Source organism: Hylobates moloch, unplaced genomic scaffold (genome assembly GCF_009828535.3).
Source record: "Hylobates moloch isolate HMO894 unplaced genomic scaffold, HMol_V3 SCAFFOLD_28, whole genome shotgun sequence".
In the NCBI taxonomy this organism is placed as follows: Eukaryota; Metazoa; Chordata; class Mammalia; order Primates; family Hylobatidae; genus Hylobates; species Hylobates moloch.
The window spans coordinates 3,709,589-3,731,270 of record NW_026652303.1 but is presented as its reverse complement, the minus strand read 5'-3'; the positions used below and the strand labels follow the sequence as shown (position 1 = coordinate 3,731,270).

Sequence of the window (21,682 nt, the reverse complement as noted above, 5' to 3'; positions counted from 1 at the left end):
TATTTTCCATATAAAGTCACCCACACAAGACCTATACTCAAGCGGCCATTGAGTAATCAAAAATGATTCACACATCACTCTCTGCTACTTCAAATACAGTTTATTACCATCTTGGAGAAGGGCCAGAAATTTACAGCTGGCAATTTACCGCTGGAGCCCGGAAAACTGCCTGAGTAAATAAACCAGGGCAAACAAGTGGCCAGTGAGGTGCTGGCCATCTGCTCCTATCAGTGCAGGCCCTTCCTCCCTCCCAAGCACCTCAGTTGTACAAGAGCAATCCTTTCCTGATTTCTGTGGGGATGACAGGGTATCTGTGTCTTCTTCCCAAGAGCCCTTTCCTCCCAGAGTCAGCACTTGACTCAGACCCTGTCCAGGTGAGTCCTGGTTCCCAGGGGGAAGGCCCTCTAGAGGGCGCCCAGTTCTACAGAAGTGAGCCATCCCTGCTGGAGCCAATGTCGTGTCTCTACTGGTCCTGGTGGCCAAGGGACCGACGATGTTTTGAGTAGCTGCCCAGCAAAGGGCCTCAACAATGTTCTGAGTAGCTGGCTGGCTCTCCTGTCCAGCTGCAATGAATCAGCAGGGCTGATGGACTCTGAACTGGGCTGGACAGACTCTGTTTACTCGCTATCACTGGTGACCTCACAGTGCTGGCATGGGCTGAAGTTTGGTGCCTGTCCTGTCTGTGAATGTTTACCCTCCTTCCTTACAGTAAGCTTAACCCCTGGCTGGACAGGGAGTCATCAGCTAAACAAATTTTTAATGCAGCCTATGAAAATTATCAAAGTTGACAAGTCCTTAGGATTCTAAAATCTCTAACTCCTTAGAAAATTTCATTTCCAGTACGCATACTAACCTCTGTTTTTGATAGAAGGCTAGATCCAATATAGTACAAGTAAATCACAGTCCTGTTCCAACTCTTTTATCCTCATTCTGCACACTGCTGGCTTAATTACCATCTGGATCCTGAGTAGTGAATACTGAGAATTCAAAAATGTCAGAGACTTACTGCAAGTTTACCAGAGTCAGGCACCACCAGTACACCACTCTATCCCCAGTGCCTGGCAAGGTCCCTGCACACCGCATACACTACGAAAATACACGATGACCAATTAACAGGATATTTAAATGTACAAGATCTTAGCACCTCTCCAGAAGTGAATCTTTAGTGTCACTAAGTTCCATGCAATGGATATTTTAAAAAATTTGATGACCTAATCTTTCTTAGAAATGTAGATGTTGGGCTGGGCACAGTGGTTCACGTCTGTAGTCTAAGCACTTTGGGAGGCTGGGCGGGTGGATCACCTGAGGTCAGGAATTCAAGACCAGGTTGGCCAACATAGTGAAACCCTGTCTCTACTAAAAATACAAAATTAGCAGGGCATGGTGGTGCATGCCTGTAGTCCCAGTACTTGGGAGGCTGAGGCAGGAGAATCACTTGAACCCAGGAGGCAGAGGTTGCAGTGAGCCGAGATTGTGCCACTGCACTCCCACTCCAGCCTGGGCAACAAGAGCAAAACTCCATCTCAAAAAAAAAAAAAAATGTAGATGTTTAGAAAAGTAAGAAACATAGCTGAATGAAATAAGTTTTACATTGTTACACTGTACAACAGAATGTGAGAACCATCATATGTATTTAAAGTTACATTATTAATATAGCCATGCATCTGTGTAAAGTGTCTATGAAAATGTGTAGGTAGTACTTTCAAATTCACGGGTCCTTTGCATATTTCAATTAATGTTAACCACACTCCTTAGCTGCACTCTTTTTCTCTTTCTAAAATTTTTGAAGTGACTTATTACATCAGCAATTGATTACACCCAAGAGCCAAGTCTTTCTTCAATCCTGTGGTATGCCTTTTCCTTGCTTTTTTTTATATGTATTTTTAATTGACAAAAAAGGAGAGTATATATTTATGAGGCACAATGTGATGTTTTGATATATGTTTGCATTATGGAATGATTAAATCAAGCTAACTGACATATCTATCATCTCCTCTACTTGTAATCTTTTTGTGATGACAACATTTAAAACCTACTCTTTTAGCAATTTTGAAACAGACAATACATTATCATTAACTATAGTCACCATGCTATGCAACAGATCACCAGAACCTGTTCCTCCGGTCTCAGTGACACTTTATACCCTTTGACCAGCGTCTCCCCTTTCCCATTCCGTCCCCCGCACAGCCTCCAGTAACCACCATTCCACTCTCTGCTTCCACGTGTTCAACTGGTTTCACTAAACTCCTTAGCTTCCCTCTTGGAACAGATACATCAAATGGACCATCCATCTGTAAACAAAGTCCTCTCCCAGAATAGCCAGGCAATTGTCTTTGATTAAGTCAAGTCAAGAAAAGCGGGAGCATCTCTTCTCACCCCCTGGAGTGCTCCCTCCACCCCAATCCAGAAGCATCAGCTAAGCCCAAAACAGAAGAGAGCCTGCTTTTGTTATTGTATTTTTAGCAAAGACTCTCTCATTCAGCAATAACCAAAAATAAAATGGAAGAGCCCACGGAGTGCAGGGCCAGAAGACAAAGCACCAACCCGACATCGCCTTCCACAAGCAGTGGGAAGCGAGGGAAGGACTTTCTTCTCACCTCCCGTGGAGTAGGCTGCGCGAAGCACCGTCACTGACACGTTGTCAGAGCTTCTCTGCCCGGCAGTGTCCGTCACGGTCAGCTGGAAGGTATAGGTTCCCTCCTGTAGGTGGGACAGCTTCAGGGTTCCTGATTGAGGCACCTGCCACACAGATGGGACACATCACGTTGAGCAGCAGACCTGAGCTCCGAGCCCAACACCATCCTCAACTGAAAGTCCATGTCCTCAGAGCAGCCCCGGGACCTGCCTCTGCACTCCAGCCTGAGGCTGCTGAACTACATCACACGCTGTTGGCAGCTGGCCCACCTTGAACTCATCAGTTCTAGTTTATTTAGGTGGCCAAGGCCTTGGCTGACAATCCCTTCAATTGTCTGCAGCAGTTGCTGCTCCAAACCCGCACCTCATCCCCAGCCTCACGCTCAGGATCCAGGCCCTGCCGTCTCAGCAGGGGGCCTCGTCAGCTTCAGGGAGAAAATCAGGACGATGACTAGGGCTCCACCACCCACCTCCTCCTGGTACCCTACCTGTACCCACTGTCACCTCTTTCTGACAGCCAGCAGGGAGGAGCTGTCCCTCCTGTGTTCCAGGCCAACCCCTCCTTCTAGTCCTTGCCCCCTTTCTTTCTAGGACTTTTAGAACACTGACACATCGACTCATTTCTCTTTCAAATGGCTCTGCTATTACTATGCCCAAGTTTGTCGCATCCTAAGAAACAAACAAACAAAACAACAAATAAAAAAAATTCCCTAAGCTCCAAGGGCTCGCCGGCCACAGCCCCACTTCCTTCCCATCTCCACTTGGCTCCCTGAAAGGCCTGGCTGTGCTGTGCTTGCTGTTTCTGTTTGCTCACTTCCCATTTAGTCTTCGCCCACCCAGTGTGGCTGCTTTCCTCACCATCCCCCTGAAACAGTGCTGGCAAAACTCACTAACTGACCTAGCAGAAGTCACCTAGGTGTCAAGACCAACAATACTATTTTTTAAAAATCCATGTTTGGTTGGGCGCGGTGGCTCACGCCTGTAATCCCAGCACTTTGGGAGGCCAAGGCGGGTGGATGATGAGGTCAGGAGATGGAGACCATCCTGGCCAACATGGTGAAACCCCATCTCTACTAAAAATACAAAAATCAGCTGGGCACGGTGGCGTGTGCCTGTAGTCCCAGGTACTCGGGAGGCTGAGGCAGGAGAATCCCTTAAACCCAGGAGACAGAGGTTGTATGTAGTGTGCCAAGATCACCCACCGCATTCCAACCTGCTGACAGAGCAAGACTCCATCTCAAAAAAAAAAAAAAAAAAAAAAAAATCCATGTTTAACTGGCCCTTTTACTGTATCTGGCCATGCTGGCCACTTTGGCTGTTTGAAAACCCCTGCTTCCTTGGCCTCCTTTTCTATCCAAGTTCCCCCACTCATTCATTGCAGAGGCCCTCAGTTCTGATCACTCCCTAACCCAGGGCTCCATGCTTGCCCTCTGCTCTCCCAACATTCACAGGCAGCTTGCTGAGCATGCTGGAGCAACAGCTTCTGAAGCTCAGCTCTGTGGTGGGATTCTGGGGGCCACTGCTGGACATTCAGCCTAAAGACTGTTTTTTCAGCTCTCCTAATGATTTTATTACCTACTTAATATTCTATTAAAAAAAATTCCTTTCTGCTTAAATGAACTAGTCTGGATATTGTCCTCTGCAGAATGCTGGCCATTCGACATTCTATTACATTGACGCATTAATAATGGACTTTGGAAATTACAGAGGATGGGATTGCACTATTATAAGAACCATCTGCTTGTTTTTAATTAGGAAATCCTAGAATTTGGACTGACTTAGGCTTAGAGGATTTGTCAACACTACATATACACACCCACAGGATGCTTTACAATCATTTAGATATAATGAGATTACTGTGGTTGTCATATTTTATGCCACTTTAGCTAAGGTATGGATTTCCAGGTCCCAGCCTCAGAGAGTCAGAGTCAGTGGATTGGTCAGGAGAGCAGGACCTAGGATTCTACACTTACCAGGTGACCCACGATCACACTGAAAGAAACACTGGTGCGTGGTTAAGAGCACAGAACCTGGTGTCCAGTAGACATGGGTTTGAATGCCAGCCCTACCCTGTACCAGCTGGCTGATGATGTACAAGTCACTTAACGTCTCTCAACCTCATTTTTTTCATTTATAAAATGGAAATAATAATAGCACCTACCTGATGAGGATCAAATAAGGTAACTCATGTAAAAGAGCTGGGCCTGGCCCACAGTAAGCACTTAAATATATCCACCGTCTCCACTGGTTGATTCTTACCTCTAACTGAACATTACACAATGACTCTTTACAGACAAAGAAACGAATCCCCGTGAAGTGATTTTCATTCACTGAGACAGTGACAGAATCGAGACCTCGAGTTGTAAAACGGTCTACACTGGCCTACAAGCTATCCATCACTTTCCCTGCAAAAGTCTTACTCTGGAGGGCTGGCAATGACGGCCACATGCCTTTTGTTGTTTATTTCAAAGAGATGTAAAGCAGTGCTCACTGCCACGCTGTTACATTACCTTCAGGCCCAACTACACTGACAGAATGCCAAACGGGTCATTTATGTGAGTGCTAAAATACTAAGGGCAGCAGAGAGAGCTCTAATGACAATAAGAGAACTTCCAAAGAGCCTGGAGTGGGCTGCTGATGCTAGGAATCAGAGCCCACTGAAATAAAAGTGGAAGTCAGTCTGAGATAGGACAAGAACGGATAATGTCTTAATCTGATCGGATAAGACTTGGGGCTCAGGTCTTATCTGTCGGATAAGACCAGATCTTATCTGGTCAGATAAGATCAGAGAATCAGATAAATAAGACTGAAAACAAGACTAGAACTCTGGTTTGAGACCACAAGATTGCATTTAATGATCCTTCTTTCGTATCTCACCTCCAATCCATCAGGAATTTCCATGGGGTCTGCCTTAAAAACACATCCAGAATTTGACCATGTATCACCCTGTCCACAGGTACCACCTTGCTCTGACCCCACCCTGTCTCTTGCCTGGGTCACTGCAGTGGCCAGGAGGCCTGAGCTCTGGGAAGACCAAGGCCTGGTGTCTCCTTTTTTCTGGAAACTTTTCCTCCCACCTCCATCCGCAGTGAGAGGAAGGTCAGTTATGGCCTCTTCCTATGGGCACCAGGCTGAACTGAAGCGAGACAAAGACAGGGCAAGGTGCAGGTGCTGAAGCTCAGAGCTGCATAAGTGGAGAGGTGGGCGGGTGTGTCGCAGGCTCTGGCTCTCTTTAATCCTGGCTCGGAACCAGGCTGGTGGGCAGCAGTGCAATAGCTTACCCCTCATTTACTGCCTCTTGGGACTTAGGAACACAAGGGAGCATGGCTGCAAATGACAGGCATGCTGGAGTATGTCTAGGTGAGACCCTGCCGCCTTCAGTCAAATAAGGTGATATGAGAAAGCTGCTCTGTCCCAGCTGCTCCACCTAAAAGCAGACAAGAAGCCCTGAGACTGCCAGGGACCAGCAGGTGCTGGCCCCCTGCCATGGTATGTGAGTGGAGGTGTGGGCTGCAGGATTGATTCAGAGCAGGGATTTAGAAGGTGGGTGTGACGGGGGATGCTGAGTCATGACCAGATTCTGAGAGTGGCCATCGGAATGGAGACAAAGTTAACAGAGATTTTAAAAAACACCAAGGGGCCGGGCACGGTGGCTCACGCCTGTAATCTCACCACTTTGGGAGGCTGAGGTGGGTGGATCAGTTGAGGCCAGGAGTTCGAGACCAGCCTGGCCAACATGGTGAAACCCCATCTTTACTAAAAATACAAAAATCAGCCAGGTGGTGCGTGCCTGCAGTCCCAGCTACTTGGGAGGCTGAAGCATGAGAAACCTTTTTTTTTTTTTTTTCGAGACGGAGTCTCGCTCTGTCGCCCAGGCTGGAGTGCAGTGGCGCAATCTTGGCTCACTGCAAGCTCCGCCTCTCGGGTTCACGCCATTCTCCTGCCTCAGCCTCTCCGAGTAGCTGGGACTACAGGCGCCCGCCACCACGCTTGGCTAATTTTTTGTATTTTTAGTAGAGACGGGGTTTCACCGTGGTCTCGATCTCTTGACCTCGTGATCCGCCCGCCTCGGCCTCCCAAAGTGCTGGGATTACAAGCGTGAGCCACCGCGCCTGGCAGATGAGAAACGCTTGAACCCAGGAGGCGGAGGTTGCAGTGAGCCAAGATTGCACCACTGTACTCCAGCCTGGGTGACAGAGCAAGACCCTACCTCAATACAAAATATAAAATTAAAATAACATAACATAACATAAAATAAAAAATAAAATAAAATAAAATAAAATAAAATAAAATAAACCAAGGAAGCACTGAGGCCAGGGAGCTGGGGGTACCATCCATGAGGCTGCTGGCATCACCCTGTGCCAGAGATCCCTGCAAAAGTCAGTGAGTCACTGAGCTTCTGGGCGTCAAAGCTCAGAGTGCCAATGTCAGATTAAACTCTGCAGGCCTGTGGTTCACTAGCAAGCCTCTTGTCAACACTGGGGCTGAAAGGACAGAGCATCCCTGGGTCAGGGGCCATCCTCACACCTGGCCTTGGCATGCTTCCCCCCGGCCTGCCCAGGCACTGCCTCTCTGATACAGGCAACACTGGGTCCAGATGCAGACGATGATGATCACCTCAGCCTCCTGAGCACAGTCCAGTTTAGATCTATCCAGATTAAATGTCCCTTCCCTGGCTCTTTTAGCTAACGAGAGCTGTCTCTCCTTGCATTCAGATATTTAGAAGATATAGAACTGTCACACGGACGCTTTGCCTTTAAGGGCCCAGGTGACCCTTCTATACATTTTCTCCCATTAGGATGACATTGGAGAGAGGGTTTACAGTGTTTCACAGACATGTTCCAAGTATCAGGATAAAAAACTATCTACATATGTACACACAACATATCCAATTTGTAACTTGGAAAAAGACATGATCATGAAACCAGGAGCTTCCAATCTCTGCTCAAGATCCCTGTTCAGCAGTAACAGCCTTTGGTGGTTGGCTTCTGACCAAATCAATGAATGACTCAGCCTGTTTTCTGACTCAACCCCATCTTCCTAGCTAGGAATTCAGTGGCTAGCAATACACGTTTGGGCTTCTCATATATGTATAAACTAAATTACACACATACACACACACACACACACACTGTATATACTTGGTTACAAAGACTTAGTAATACCTGTCTATTTAAAAAAATTATGTACAGCAGGTAGGCCAGGATGCAGTTAGTTTTAATTTAATAATGAAGTTGTTGGTTTAAATAATGCCCATCCTTTAGCAAGCTTCCTTACGTGTGGTTTTCTGAAGTCACTGCTGTAGACTGAATGGCTGAGTGCCCTTCCAAGGTCACATGTTCAAATCTAATGCCCAATGTGATAGCGCTTGGAGATACGTGCTCACGAATGCGGTTAGTGCCCTTATAAAAGAGGCCCCATATTATTAAAAAGTAAAAAACAAAACAAAACAAAAAAAACCCACCAGATGCTGGTGAGGTTGTAGAGCAAAGGGAACACTTACACACTGCTGGTGGGAGTGCAAATTAGTTCACCCACTGTGGAAAGTGGTGTACTGTGGAAAGTGGTGTACTGTGGAAAGTGGTGTGACAATTCCTCAAAGAACTAAAAACAGAACTACCATTTGACCCAGCAATCCCATTACTAGGTATATACCCAAAGAATACAAACTGTTCTACTATAAAGACACATGCACGCATATGTTCACTGCAGCGCTATTCACAATAGCAAAGATATGGAATCAACCTAAATGCCCATCAATGGTAGACTGGATAAAGAATATGTGGTACATATACACCATGGAATACTATGCAGCCATAAAAAACAACAAGATCATGTCCTTTGCAGGAACATGGATGGAACTGGAGGTCCTTATTCTCAGCAAACTAACGCAAGAACAGAAAACCAAATACCACATGTTCTCACTTATAAGTGGGAGCTAAATGAGAACACATGGACAGAGAAAGGGGAACAGCAGAACGCTGGGACCTACTTGAGGGTGGAGGATGGAAAGAGGGAAAGGTTTAGAAAAAAAACAAAACTGTTGGGTAATATGCTTAATACCCAGGTAAGGACATAATCTGTACACCAAGCCCTAAGTCATAAGTTTATCTATATAACAAACCTGCACATGTACCCCTTAACGTAAAAGTTAAAATATGTTTAAATATAAAATAAAAGAGGCCCCAGAGGGCTGCCTTGTCTCTTTCGCCATATGAAGACACAGTGAGAAGATGGCTGGTTATAAAATAGGAAATGGGTCCTCACTAGATCCCAAATCTGATTGTACCTTGATTTTGGACTTCCCAGCATCCAGAGCTGAAAGAAATTCATTTCTGCTCTTTAGAAGCCACCCAGTCATGGTGTTTTATTATAGCAGACCAAATGGACTAAGATAATCATTTAGAAAATTTTAAGCAACTCATGAATGTAAATCAATATACTGATTTATGAATTCCAAATCTCCTGAATGTCCTACTTTGTATCATGTTCCTAAATGTCATATTCTACATTCTGACTTCAGATTTAAATGAATTATGTTTAATAACCATGAAAGTCAGTGTCATTTGATGGGCTGCCTGAAAAATATGTGTCATCTTGCATTTTGATGTATTATAAATATTCAGTTAAGTGGATGTAAAATATCCTGTTCAAGGGCAGAAAATATATAACTTTAAATCCAGTAGATAATCTCTTGGTTCTGACCAATCATCTATTCTGTCTTCACAAATGAAAAAGACAGATCAGGTGCTGTGGCTCATGCCTGTAATTTCAACACTTTGGGAGGCCAAGGAGGGAGGATTGCTTAAGCCCAGGAGTTTGAGATCAGCCTGGACAGCATAGTGAGACCTCATCTCTACAAAAAGTTAAAAAAAAAAATTAGCCATGACTATAGTCCCAGTTACTTAGGACGCTGAGGTGGGAGGATTGCTTGGGGCTGCAGTGAGCTATGATTGTGCCACTGCACTCCAGCCTCGGCAACAGAGTGAGACCCTGTCAATGAATGAATGAGTGAATAAACGAATGAATGAGACAAGTCAGGAACATGAGCTTTTCTGTATGCTTACTGCCTAGTACAGTACTGGACATATACCAGATGCTTAAAAATTAACTATTAATTGTTTCATAACTAATCTGGCAGCATAATTCCTTGCAGGTTGAATATCTGTCTGGGTCACTTGGACATGAAAAGATGGGCCCTAGAACCTGATCTTAAAGTATCATGAGGCAAACGGAGAGATCACTACTCTGCCTGAGGACAGACAGCAAGGGTGAGGAGCCCGTGCAGATGGTGGAGAGCAGGGGAGATGAGAGGAGGGATGAATGGTTCAAGAAGAGGAGGAGGTGGGCGAAAGGGGAAAGCCCAATCAATGGATGCTCTTGGGTGCTAGGGACAGTCAAGGGACTTAGGAACAAGGGCATCCAACATCAGGTTTTAACTATTTTGCTGTGTGACTGCCCTCCCTCCATTCTCAACAACCTTCAAACTTAGCCCCATTTTGCAGCTTGAGGGCGGAGTGCATCAGTGTTCCAGTCAGCAGGAAGCCATCCTCAGAGAAAAAGGAATTTGATTTGAGAGGCCCAATTCTCCTGGCAGAAATGTTGGGGTGTGAAATCAGACTGCTCAAGTTAAAGGGATCAGAGGTATAGCTCCTGAGGGTTAATTACTGTTAAAGGAAAATTCTCAAAATAGTAAAGCTATGACTGTCACACAAATGTAATATGAATATTTTTCAAAGACATTAGTTAATGAGGGAACCAATAAGGTGTTCAACTGATTTAAAGAATCCAAAGACTACGCATATACAGGCAACCATGAATGCCAAAAAGAAGTTGCTAGGAGACGCAAAACTGAAATGGGCTTGCTAATCGGTACTGAAATGAATCTACTAATAGATTGGTTAGTATCTACATGTACTAAAATGTCATGTTTGAAATCTTATTCTCTCCAGGATGAAAGTCAATTATCCCTATATACCAACTTTTTTTTTGCATTTCTATGGGCAAGAATCATTTGGTTACTATCAGTTTTCTGCAACTTATAGATGTTAACCCTGAAGGATCCACCAACCAACCCAGCATTCCATTGGAAGGTACTTAGTAATCTTTTGCCCACCTCAAAGTCTTCCACAATGTTTCCTGAGAGTCTTCATCCACCAAATGGGGATGTGCCTACAAGCGAGGGTGTCCAGTGGATTACAGATCTCTCTAAGCTGCCTGGCACTCAGTGGGTGCTCAATCCATGGGGGCTCTGATTATGATGAAGTCTCAGCAGGAAGAGTGTTAACTTTGGGGGACATTCATGAATGTATATCATTCTAAGACAGTCACAAATTGGTAACAGATGTTTCCCCTAGTGCAGGCTCTGTCATTTAGATGACGGCTTCATAACTTGAGGTCTACCTGCCGTCACTGTTATACACGATTGGGAACTGGTTCAGAGTTTCCTCTTGACGGCAAGAAAAACGCAGCACGAACCCATTGTGTGATGCAGCTACTAACACAGTTCATGTAACGAAGCTCATTAACAGAAGGAGAGGCAATATCTGGATCACAGTAGGTAATGGATGAGTCAGAAAACCAAAGCTTAAATATGGGGTTCAATTAGGGGTATAAGATGTTAAGAAGGGTATAGATTAATATGAAAAAATCCAGACAAGGCAGGATAGTGGTGGGTCTGAAAAATCAATTCATATGAGGAACATCTGACAAATTGTGGGGTGCTGAGTTCTGAGAACAGCATACCAAGTGGTGATGTTCTTTTTTTTTTTTTTCCAAAGACTTCCAAAGCTTTTACATAGGATAAAAAGATGAGTTCAGTGTTTTTCCAAAGGGAAGACCCAGCACCAATGCATAGAAGTAAGGGGAGGCGTAGGCTGCTTGCCCAACACAGTGATGAGTAATGTCATGGACATGATGTGAAGTAGTGAGCTTCTGCCCTTGGAAAAGTCAGACAGACAGCAGATGAGCCTTGGAAAGGGTGTTGTGGAAGGCACTCTTGTTTGGAGGAAAGGCTGGGAAGGATGCTGGGTGTATTAGTCCATTCTCACACTGCTACAAAGAACCGCCCAAGACTAGGTAATTTACAAAGGAAAGAGGTTTAAGAGACTCACAGTTCCACATGGCTGGGGAGGCCTCAGGAAACTTACTAGTACAATCACAGCAGAAGGCAAAGGGGAAGCAAGGCACCTTCTTCACAAGGCAGCAGGAGAAACTACCAAACACTTATAAAACCAGCAGATCTTGCGAGAACTCACTCACTATATCATGAGAATAGCATGGAGGAGACTGCCCCCATGATTCAATAACCTCCACCTGGTCTCTCCCTTGACACGTGGAGATTATGGGGCTCACAATTCAAGATGAGATTTTTGGGTGGGGACAAAGGCAAACCACACTGGACAAGGGTGAGTCCAATTCTAATGCAATATAATCAGGGAGTAAAATCACTCTTACTTAAATCAGTGGTGAGGGACTTCCTGATTCGTTTTTGTTTTGGCTCCAGTAGAGTATAAATCAGTGCCTCCTTACTTCACCCTCTTTCTCCACTTCCTCTAACTGAAGTGGTTTGGATGCAGTTTATCTGCCTAAGCCAGGAAGTGCTTATTTGCCTAAGCCAGGAATCCACCCTGACAGGGTGAATAAAAAGCCACTTGTCTCACCACTCAAGACTTCCTGAGCACAGGCAGCCACCAGGCACATGGCTGATTTCCATCGGTGGCAATCCCAGGAGCCCTGGGCAGGAGCACCGCATGCTGGCCTCCCTCCCTCACAGGCCCGGTGCACCCCAGCAGACCTAGCTGCCAGGTAAGCTGTCTACTTTCCGGCTCGTGTGAAGGATAAGTTCATCCTATTGTTATTGTCCTCTTTAGACTCCTTTATACTTTTCAAATTTTCTACCTGGATCTTGAGCTCAGAAAAAGAAACAGAACTTTAAAAAAGCAATCTGAGTCATTACAACAAAGCATGAGCCTTTTTCCTTGAAGTGTCTTTGTCCTCTAGACAAGTCACAAACAGCAGCAAGAAGGAGGGTAGGCTCCAAGACAAATGATCGAGATTGCTGCTCACTCAGCAGAAAAGCACATTGAGATAATAAACCATTTTGGTACAATCAGTTTTATACATTCTCCATTTTATGCCTTCTGCTAGTGTACAGACATTTAGGGAGCATGAAGTGGCAGGACATTACGAAAGACCACTTCACTGAAATACTTGTTTTTGTTAGCAGTGACAACATGCGTTACCTTCATGTCCACTGACGGGTCCCCCTGCAGCAGCGCCCACTCATACTGGACGATGGCGTGGTCATCTGTGCTCTCGCGGCCGTCTAGAACCACCCCGTCTGTGGGCAGATGCAGAACCACATCCTGCCCAGCCTTGCTAAGTGGAGGTGCATCCTTTTCTGAGAAAGAAAAGAAATAATTCATAAAAGATGATTTCTTATTTTTTCTAATTTATGGAGAGGTATCTTGTTTGCTGAATAGATATGATTCAGCAAATAATTGCTAAGAGAATGCATATTAAATGGAAAGTATTTTTCTATTTATTTTATGATCGTGGAATTTAGCTATAATACGCGCAGAAGGGGCTGTGTGGAGTGTTGGCTGGTAGCAATTTTGGGTACAAGGTAGCATACGAGGTCCCACCAATGTGTAAATACGGAGAAGCAGTTTTATTTTCTAGAGTAGATTTTTCACTTAATTTTAAAATCACAAGTTCAAAGTACTATTAAATAAATTTATTTTAAAAGATTATTATTATTTTGAGATGGAGTTTTGCTCTTGTCACCCAGGCTGGAGTGCAATGGTGCAACCTCGGCTCACTGCAGCCTCTGCCTCCCGAGTTCAAGTGGTTCTTCTGCCTCAACCGCCCGAGTAGCTGGGATTACAGGTGTGTGCCACCACATCCTGCTAATTGTTTTTTGTATTTTTAGTAGAGACAGGTTTTGCCATGTTGGCCAGGCTGGTCTCGAACTCTGGGCCTCAGGTGATCCATCTGCCTCGGCCTCTCAAAGTGCTAGGATTATCAGCCTGAGCCACTGTGCCTGGCCTTGAAAGATTACTAAAACAAACCTGAGAAACACCAAATTCACCTCTAACATGGATTTTCCTTTTTTCTTATCCTCAAGTTTTAAAAATAGGAGTGATATAAAGTATTCAATGAATGGGAAATAAGTTTGAAAAGTTAAGGCAAATTTTTAGAGCCATACAAAATAAAGCCTGCATGGAAATTCTCTGGAATCCAATTTTTCATCTAGGAAAATCGAAGAGGTTCACCATTTCTAATAACTAATTTTTATAACAGAAGCCAGCATGCTCAGATTACTACAACAGCAAAATAAATCTGTATTTACCTTTGTTTTTGTTTTGTTTTGCTTTTGAGACAGGGTCTCTATCACCCAGGCTGGTGCACGATCATAGCTCACTCACTGTAGCCTCCAACTCCTGGGCTCAAGTGATCCTCCTGCCTTAGCCTCCCGAGTAGTTAGGACTGCAGGTGTGCGCTACCATTCCCACCTATTTTCACTCTTTTGTAGTGAGAGTTGCCCAGGCTGGTCTTGAACTCCTGACCTCAAGTGATCCTCCCACCTCAGCCTCCCAAAGTACTGGAATTACAAGTGAGAGCCACTGCACCCAGCCTACATTTACCTTTAACCTAGAATGGTACTAAATAATATAAGGTTAATTACGTTTGTTTCAATATTAATACTTTACTGACAGCTGCTACAGGGATGACTGAAAGGATAAGCTGCACAAAGAAAACATTTCTAAGAGCATAGTTACCAAAATTTTAATTGATGTAAGCTTCTTAGTAAATTCACCCAAATGCACACATATTTTAAAGAAACAGCAACAGAACTGGAAAAACTCTACAGGCTTGTGTAACACGCCCTCTTTGGCATCCAATTCCCCATTCCTTCAGTGCCAAAGCTCTGGTTCGAGTGCTGGCTGGGCTTGCCCCTCTTTGGCTCACCCTGCACAGTGCTGCAAGGCACCGCCTCTCCTCCTGCTTTCGAGCCCATCACTTTCCTCCACAGGGGCCAATGTTGCTACCTACACAAACTTCTAAAGGGCCAAGCCAGACATCCCAGTGCTTGAGTTTTGGGGCTTACTGCAATCCCACCTCAGTGTCTCATTACGGAACCACTCTTGATACATTGCAGCTGAAATGACTCTTTTGGAATACTAATCTGACTGGGTCATTCTGCGAGTAGGAAAAACCCTTCAGCAAGTTACCATTGCCTTTCAGATGTTTAGGACCTAACCCTCCAGGATTCTCTTCTCTTCTAGTGGTTCCCTCAATGCCCCGCACCAGGGTGTGGCAACAGGTCATCAATAGCAGCCAGAGCAGCCAGTTTCCACTAACCCTTTCCTATAATTCTGATGAATGCATAAGTTAAACATTCAAGCTGGAGAAACTGGTGCCTGAGTACAAGGCCTGGAATGTGAAAACAAATACATTAAGACCTCACCTGGACTTTCTCAGACCCTAACATCTGATCGAAGGCATTCTTACACATATACCTTGTATCACGGCCACTTAAGATTAAAGAAAATTTTCCAAGGCTCTAGAGAAACTTTCCAGACCCCAGATCTTAAAGACTGGACTGAATGAAACACTCCTGCTTGTAGGTGCACACTCTCACGCAGGCATAGAGATTGAATCGAATGTAAATAAACACTGAAGGAAAACTTGTAACTTTGAGTTAGTCTGGTGAGTCACTCCGACCATCTTCCTGTCACCAGCTGCAGAAATAAACTCCCTTCTTTCCCAGTCTGTCTGCATCTCATTGGAAAGCGAGAAAAAGCAGCCGGACCTTGTCCATCCAGGAACAAGGGGATTTATGTGAGGGGCCTGGGGCTCTTAAAGATGGGGCTTTTCTGAATGAGAATGCTGCTGCCTGCCACAAAGGGAAGATGCCTTTTTTTTTTTTTTAAAGCACATTACAAGGAATTAAGCACAATTGCTTTTCACATCCTATTGCTAACTATGGAGAAGACGTGTCCCATTTTTCCAGTCACTTAAGAGTGAGGACTGGTAACTGTGATTTAAACAAGCCAAGTAAACAACCCCCTGCCTAGGAAGAAACTTGTTCTTCTGCCTTTTTCCACCTCTGAGCAAACACAGAGTGTCTGATGTCTTTATGCTGCTTCTGCCAGGTAAGGAGAGATAGGATACCTGCGTTACTTTAATAGTCCTTTCATAGTGTTGATCTTTTCTTGGGTTCTGAAAGGTTCATTGTTTCCACACAATGGTTTATGACTTTATAATTCTGGAAAGCATCTTGTAACTCAGCAGTTATACATTATAGCTAGCAGCTATTTAAACTTTGTTAAAAATACATTTTTTAAGTAGACAAATGAAAATATGCCTATGTGATATAAACAGTAATGGACACATAATTTTTTTAAAACTCTCAAAGATTTAAGATGGAAGAATCAGATAAGCGCTGAAATATTCCACACATTATACAATTAATTAATCCTACCTCTCCTGGAAGGAAAAGATCATTTTAGTCACTTACTTTTATTTAAGTGAGCTTTAAGATGAATTATAAGCTTACTGAAATCATCCTATCTTCTAAACTGATCACTGATGTGTCTGAAATAACACAGATAATATTTCCTTTTCAGTTCAAGTACAGGCCAATTCCATTGTAAAATGTATTTTAAAATAACCCAGAGCTTATCTATCCAGAAACAGTCCTTAAAATAAACAAGTAACAACAGGAAGAGGGAGTGTGCCATTTTAAAATGTGTGACTTGCTAACGAAGAACAAGATATATGTAATTTTGAATTTTTGTCAAAAAAATGTAATAAACCCATGTTAAGTACTAGGGAAACACTGGTTTCTTTTGAAAACTAAACACACTTAGTAAGACCTACAGAGGTGAGATAAGACTCCTGCCGATTTAGAATGAGCATATCAAGGTGGCATTTTATTCAGAGAAGTGTAATATAATATCGACCAGCCTCATTCACAACACACTACTGTGCACAGAGCCTCCATGACAAGGAAGACGTTCTGTGCTGTGTGGGAATGAATGGTATAGCTCAGGCGGAGCAACTGCAAAGAACCCTGAAGTCAGGGTACGGAAGTGGGGCCAGACTAGGGGAAGAGGCTCAGATACATGCGGTCAAAATCCATCATGGATTTCCAACTGCAACACTTCGGGAAAAAAATTATCCGCAACCCCGATATGATTATTGTGATTTTTGGTATGTACTGATCCAGTCCTTCTCCCTATGGTGCTGCTGATAATAATCATAATAGTTGCCATTTACTGGGTGATTTTGAAGCTGCCTTTGCAAAAATTATAGCCGAGAAAATTATAACAGTGAAAGAGATCTGACCCAACTCCATGTGGCTTCTAATCTCCAAGCTGTCCTTGTCCATTCCTGGGCCGAACTAACTTTCGGAGGAACTTGGTTTACAGTTTGACTTTGAAACAGACGCGGCTGGGTGTGGTGATTCATGCTTGTAATCCCAGCACTTTGGGAGGCTGAGGTGGGCAGATTGCTTGAGCCCAGGAGTTCCAGACCAGCCTGGAACTGGTGAAACTCCATCTCTACTAAAAATACAAAAAGTAGCCTGGTGTGTGGCACATGCCTATAGTCCCAGTTACTTGAGGGGCTGAGGAATTCAAAGCTACAGTGAGCCACGACTGTGCCACTTCACTCCTGCCTGCGTAACAAAGTGAGTTCCTGTGTCAAAAAAAACGAGTAAAAAGAAACAAACACGGTAACAGCCCTTTCCCCAAATAAGCCCCTTTCTTGCCTGAGGACTGGACTGCCTTTGCAAAACTAACAAATAAGCCACAAGATTAGAAATTATGGTTTAGGCATCACCATTATAAAACCTAAGGTCAGCGCTTGAGATATTTTATAGACCCTGTCCTCGATGGTTGGCAGCACCCCGTTGGCAGTACCTATATTGATAAACTGGCTCATCTGGTCTTGTGTTTTATCTGCACAACCAGTTCCTTGTGAACTAAACTCTTTCTCTATTGCAATTCCCCTGTCTTGATAAATTGACTCTGTGTAGGCAGTAGGCAAGGAGAACCCATTGGGCGGTTACAATTTCCTTGTACCAGGTACCAGGCCAGGTGAAGTTATAGAAATAACTTCACTCAACTTTCACAACGAATCTCTGAGGTAGGTATTATCATCTGCATAATACTGATGCAGAAACTAGGCTCAGAGGGCTGTTACATCACACAGGTGATAAATTTGTCAGATCAGATACTTCTTTTTAATTAATTAATTTTTTAAAGTTCTAGGGTACATGTGCACAATGTGTAGGTTTGTTACATAGGTATACATGTGCCATGTTGGTTTGCTGCCCCCATCAACTCGTCATTTACATTAGGTACTTGTCCTAATGCTATCCCTCCCCTTGACCCCCACCCCCTGACAGGCCTCGGTGTGTGATGTTCTCTTCTCTGTGTCCATGTGTTCTTATTGTTCAACTCCCACTTATGAGTGAGAATATGCGGTATTTGGTTTTCTGTCCTTGTGATAGTTTGCTGAGAATGGTTTCCAGCTTCACCCATGTCCCTGCAGAGGACATGAACTCATCCTTTTTTATGGCTGCACAGTATTCCATGGTGTATATGTACCACATTTTCTTAATCCAGTCTATTATTAATGGACATCTGGGTTGGTTCCAAGTCTTTGCTATTGTGAATAGTGCCACAATAAACATACATGTGCATGTGTCTTTATAGTAGCATGATTTATAATCCTTTGAATATATACCCAGGAATGCAGCCCAGTTATTTCTAACTCAAAGGTTCTGTCCTTCCACTATACTTCGAGACAACCCTAGGTGTATTCCAGTTATAATAAATATAATTTTACATCCTGAATTTAATCCATCAACTTATTGGTATATTCCTGTTATTGATATTTCTTCATATATCTTAGCACTGCCCATGTGATTACATAAGCTTCGCAATTGCCACTTGAGTTTCCTAATCTGTACTACTGGACATTTACTTTGTTACTGTTTTTTTCGCCATTATAAATAATGCCATAATAAACATTTTTTGCTCATACGTTCTCTTCAGCATAGATCATTTTCCTAAAAAATATTCCAGAAGTATGAATATTTTAATGGTTTCTGCCACATATTTTCCAATTACTTTCCAAGAGGGAAGTACCAATTTACACCATCAGTGAGCTAGAAGTGTATATAAAGTTTCCCATATGCATGTCAATATGAGTAAAACACTTTTTTGCTCATACGTTCACTTCGGCATGGTTCCTTTTCCTAAAAAGTATTCCAGAAGTATGAACAAATATTTTAATGGTCTCTACCACATATTTCCCAACTGGTTTCCAAGAGGGAAGTAGCAATTTACACCATCAGTGAGCACAGAAGTGTATATAAAGTTTCCCATATGCATGTCAATATGAGTAAACCTATTTTTACCAAGTTAATAAATGAAAACTGGCCTTATTTACATTTCTTTGATTCTAAGGTCGAACATTTTTCCATGTTTATCCACCATACCTCCTCTTCTGGGAAGTGTCTGCTCATGTCCTTTGCCATTTATTTTGATTTTTCTTGCTGACTCATATATATATATATGAGTCATATATATATATATATATAAAATATATATTTTGACAGAGTCTTGCTCTGTCACCCAGGCTGGAGTCCAGTGTTGCAATCTCAGCTTACTGTAACCTCCGGGTTTAAACCTCCTTACTTAAACCTAGGGTTTAAGCTATTCTCATGTCTCAGCCTCCCCAGCAGCTAGGACTACAGGCGTGTGTCAACAAACCAGGATATTTTTTCTATTTTTAGTACAGATGGAGTTTCACCATGTTTGTCAGGCTGGTTTCTAACTCCTGGCCTTGAGCAATCCACCTGTGTTGGCCTCCCAAAGTGCTGGGATTACAGGTGTGAGCCACTGTGCCTGGCCCATAAACTCTATGAATAAATACTTTAATGTCACATTTTCCCCAGACTCTTGTTTGCAATTCCTTTTGTTTCTTGATATGAAGTTTTTTATAAATGTGCATATAATCTATCCCCTTTCTTTGTGACCTCTTTAATTGATTTGAAACCTGTCTTCCTTCCAGATATGGAAGTTTATTTCCTTTAAGTTTTTTTATGTGTGGAGTAATCTATGGCTTAATTTAAAAAAATATTTAATTCTTTAATCCATCTGGAATTTGTGTATGGTCAGTTGTAGGTCTAAATGTATTTTCCCTGACACTGCCAACCAGTTATCTTACTATTATTTATTAAATATAATTGTTTGTTTATAACACAAAAGGGAAAAGATGAGAATGTGAGAAAGTAAGGCCCTTGGAGAGGGAGAGTGGTCAAGCACCTGCAGAGGGATTAACCTTGAATGGGAAGGTGAACTCTTTTCTTTGCACTTGGCGGAGACAGGGAAAGGCTGGGGGTGGCAGCAGGTGCGTCTGCAGAGAGGAGAGCAGACCTCTTCTGCCTAACAGCTTTGATTTTCCCTGACACACAAGGCAAGGGGCCCACTTCCCAAATTCTTCCCCGAGATACTGGACTTCAGGCTGAATATCCAGCAGAAACCACATAAAGGTTCTCATCCTTGAGTCCCTGGAGGTTATATTCCCTGCTCTTCTGGAATCCTAGCAGCTCTAGCTTTCACCTCTCCTCCCTCCCTCTCTCCCTCCTGCTGTTCTTCACTTTTTTTCATGGCATCCAGTCCCCCAACTCTCCAGTCATGGGCATGACCCAACCAGGTTCCTAGAACAGTATCATGTACATGCGTGCCACCTTCCTAAACTTACAAAGCATGTCCCCCCTTGAACCTCACGACAGCCTGGGATGGAGGACAAGCATACACCAAGTCCTGGAGGGATGAGCAGGGACTTGTTTGTGGAGACACCAGGCCCCAGAACTTCAAGCACCCCCCTCTGCTCTACAGACTCTAGCAGGCAGGCTCAGTCACTACAAGACACCTCTCTCCAGCATCTCTCACTCATTCCTGCATCCTCCCGCCTTCCCTACCTCCACCCTCGCAGTCCCAGCCTAGTGATCCCTTTCTCGGCTTCTGCTGGTGCTGCTGGAGAAAGCATAGGAGTTCAGGCTCCACAACCCCATGCTGTGTGAGCCTCGGGCAGTTTACTTTCGCTTGCCAAGCCTTGTATACACTAGGGATTATAACAGAACCTAGGCCTTTGTGTTGTTGTGAGGACAGAGTGAGTTCATGCGTGCAAAGGGCTGAGGACAGCACCTAACACCAAAGTCAACAAATGCGGGCATGAAAACAGGGCCGGTGTGTCCTGCTGTAAGTTCGTGCTATCCCGTCACCATTTCTTCATGGTGCTTTTATCCACCTCAGATGGACCCAGTCACAGCTCCTCTCCAAGGGCTCTTCTAAACCATTTTCACATGCTCACAACATTGCCCCAAAAAGGAACAATTCAAGAAGGAAAAACTTAGTCTCAGAAGCATAAACAACTTCAACCTGTCAAGCATCTGAGCAGGGGACACAGGGACACACAGGACACTGGGGAACAATTTTTGACCTCCACGCAGAGAGAACAACTGAGGCTCTACAGGAACCTGAGCCGCACCTTCTGTGTTTCCATGTTGCTGGGACCTCAGGAAGTCTGAGCACACCAGTGTTCTCCCAGAAATGAGGACCAGCGCCGCGCTCACCTATTCTCATACCAAACATCTACAAAACAATTCCTAGACAAACTCCCCTGGGGAAAAGAAGGGTAACGAAGCAAGCAAGAGGAAAAACAACCCAGAAACTTCTCATAGTAACCTAAAGTTTTTCTGTTTCTGTTTCTGAGACAGTGTCTCCCTCTGTTGCCCAGGCTGGAGTGCAGTGGCACAATCTGTACTCACTGCGACCTCCATCACCACAGTTCAAGCGATTCTCCTGCCTCAGCCGCCCGAGTAGCTGGGATCATAGACACGCGCCACCATGCCAGGATAATTTTTGTGTTTATTTATTTTTTTTTTAGTAAAGACCGGTTTTGCCATGTTGGCCAGGCTGGTCTCTAACTCCTGGCCTCAAGTGATTCACCCGCCTTGGCCTCC

General features: G+C 43.9%; 1 protein-coding gene across 2 annotated transcripts in view; it reads right to left on the bottom strand.

Annotated features, from left to right (window-relative positions):
• Positions 1-21,682, bottom strand: part of LOC116463150 (low-density lipoprotein receptor-related protein 11) — a 44,040-nt gene that overhangs the window by 20,054 nt on the left and 2,304 nt on the right. For both annotated transcript variants that reach the window (XM_032146113.2, XM_032146114.2), the window contains exons 2-3: positions 12,879-13,036; positions 2,598-2,739 (exon numbers count right to left, since the gene is read on the bottom strand). In XM_032146113.2, the coding sequence (XP_032002004.1) occupies positions 2,598-2,739; positions 12,879-13,036 (300 nt within the window). The remainder of the gene's footprint in view (positions 1-2,597; positions 2,740-12,878; positions 13,037-21,682) is intronic.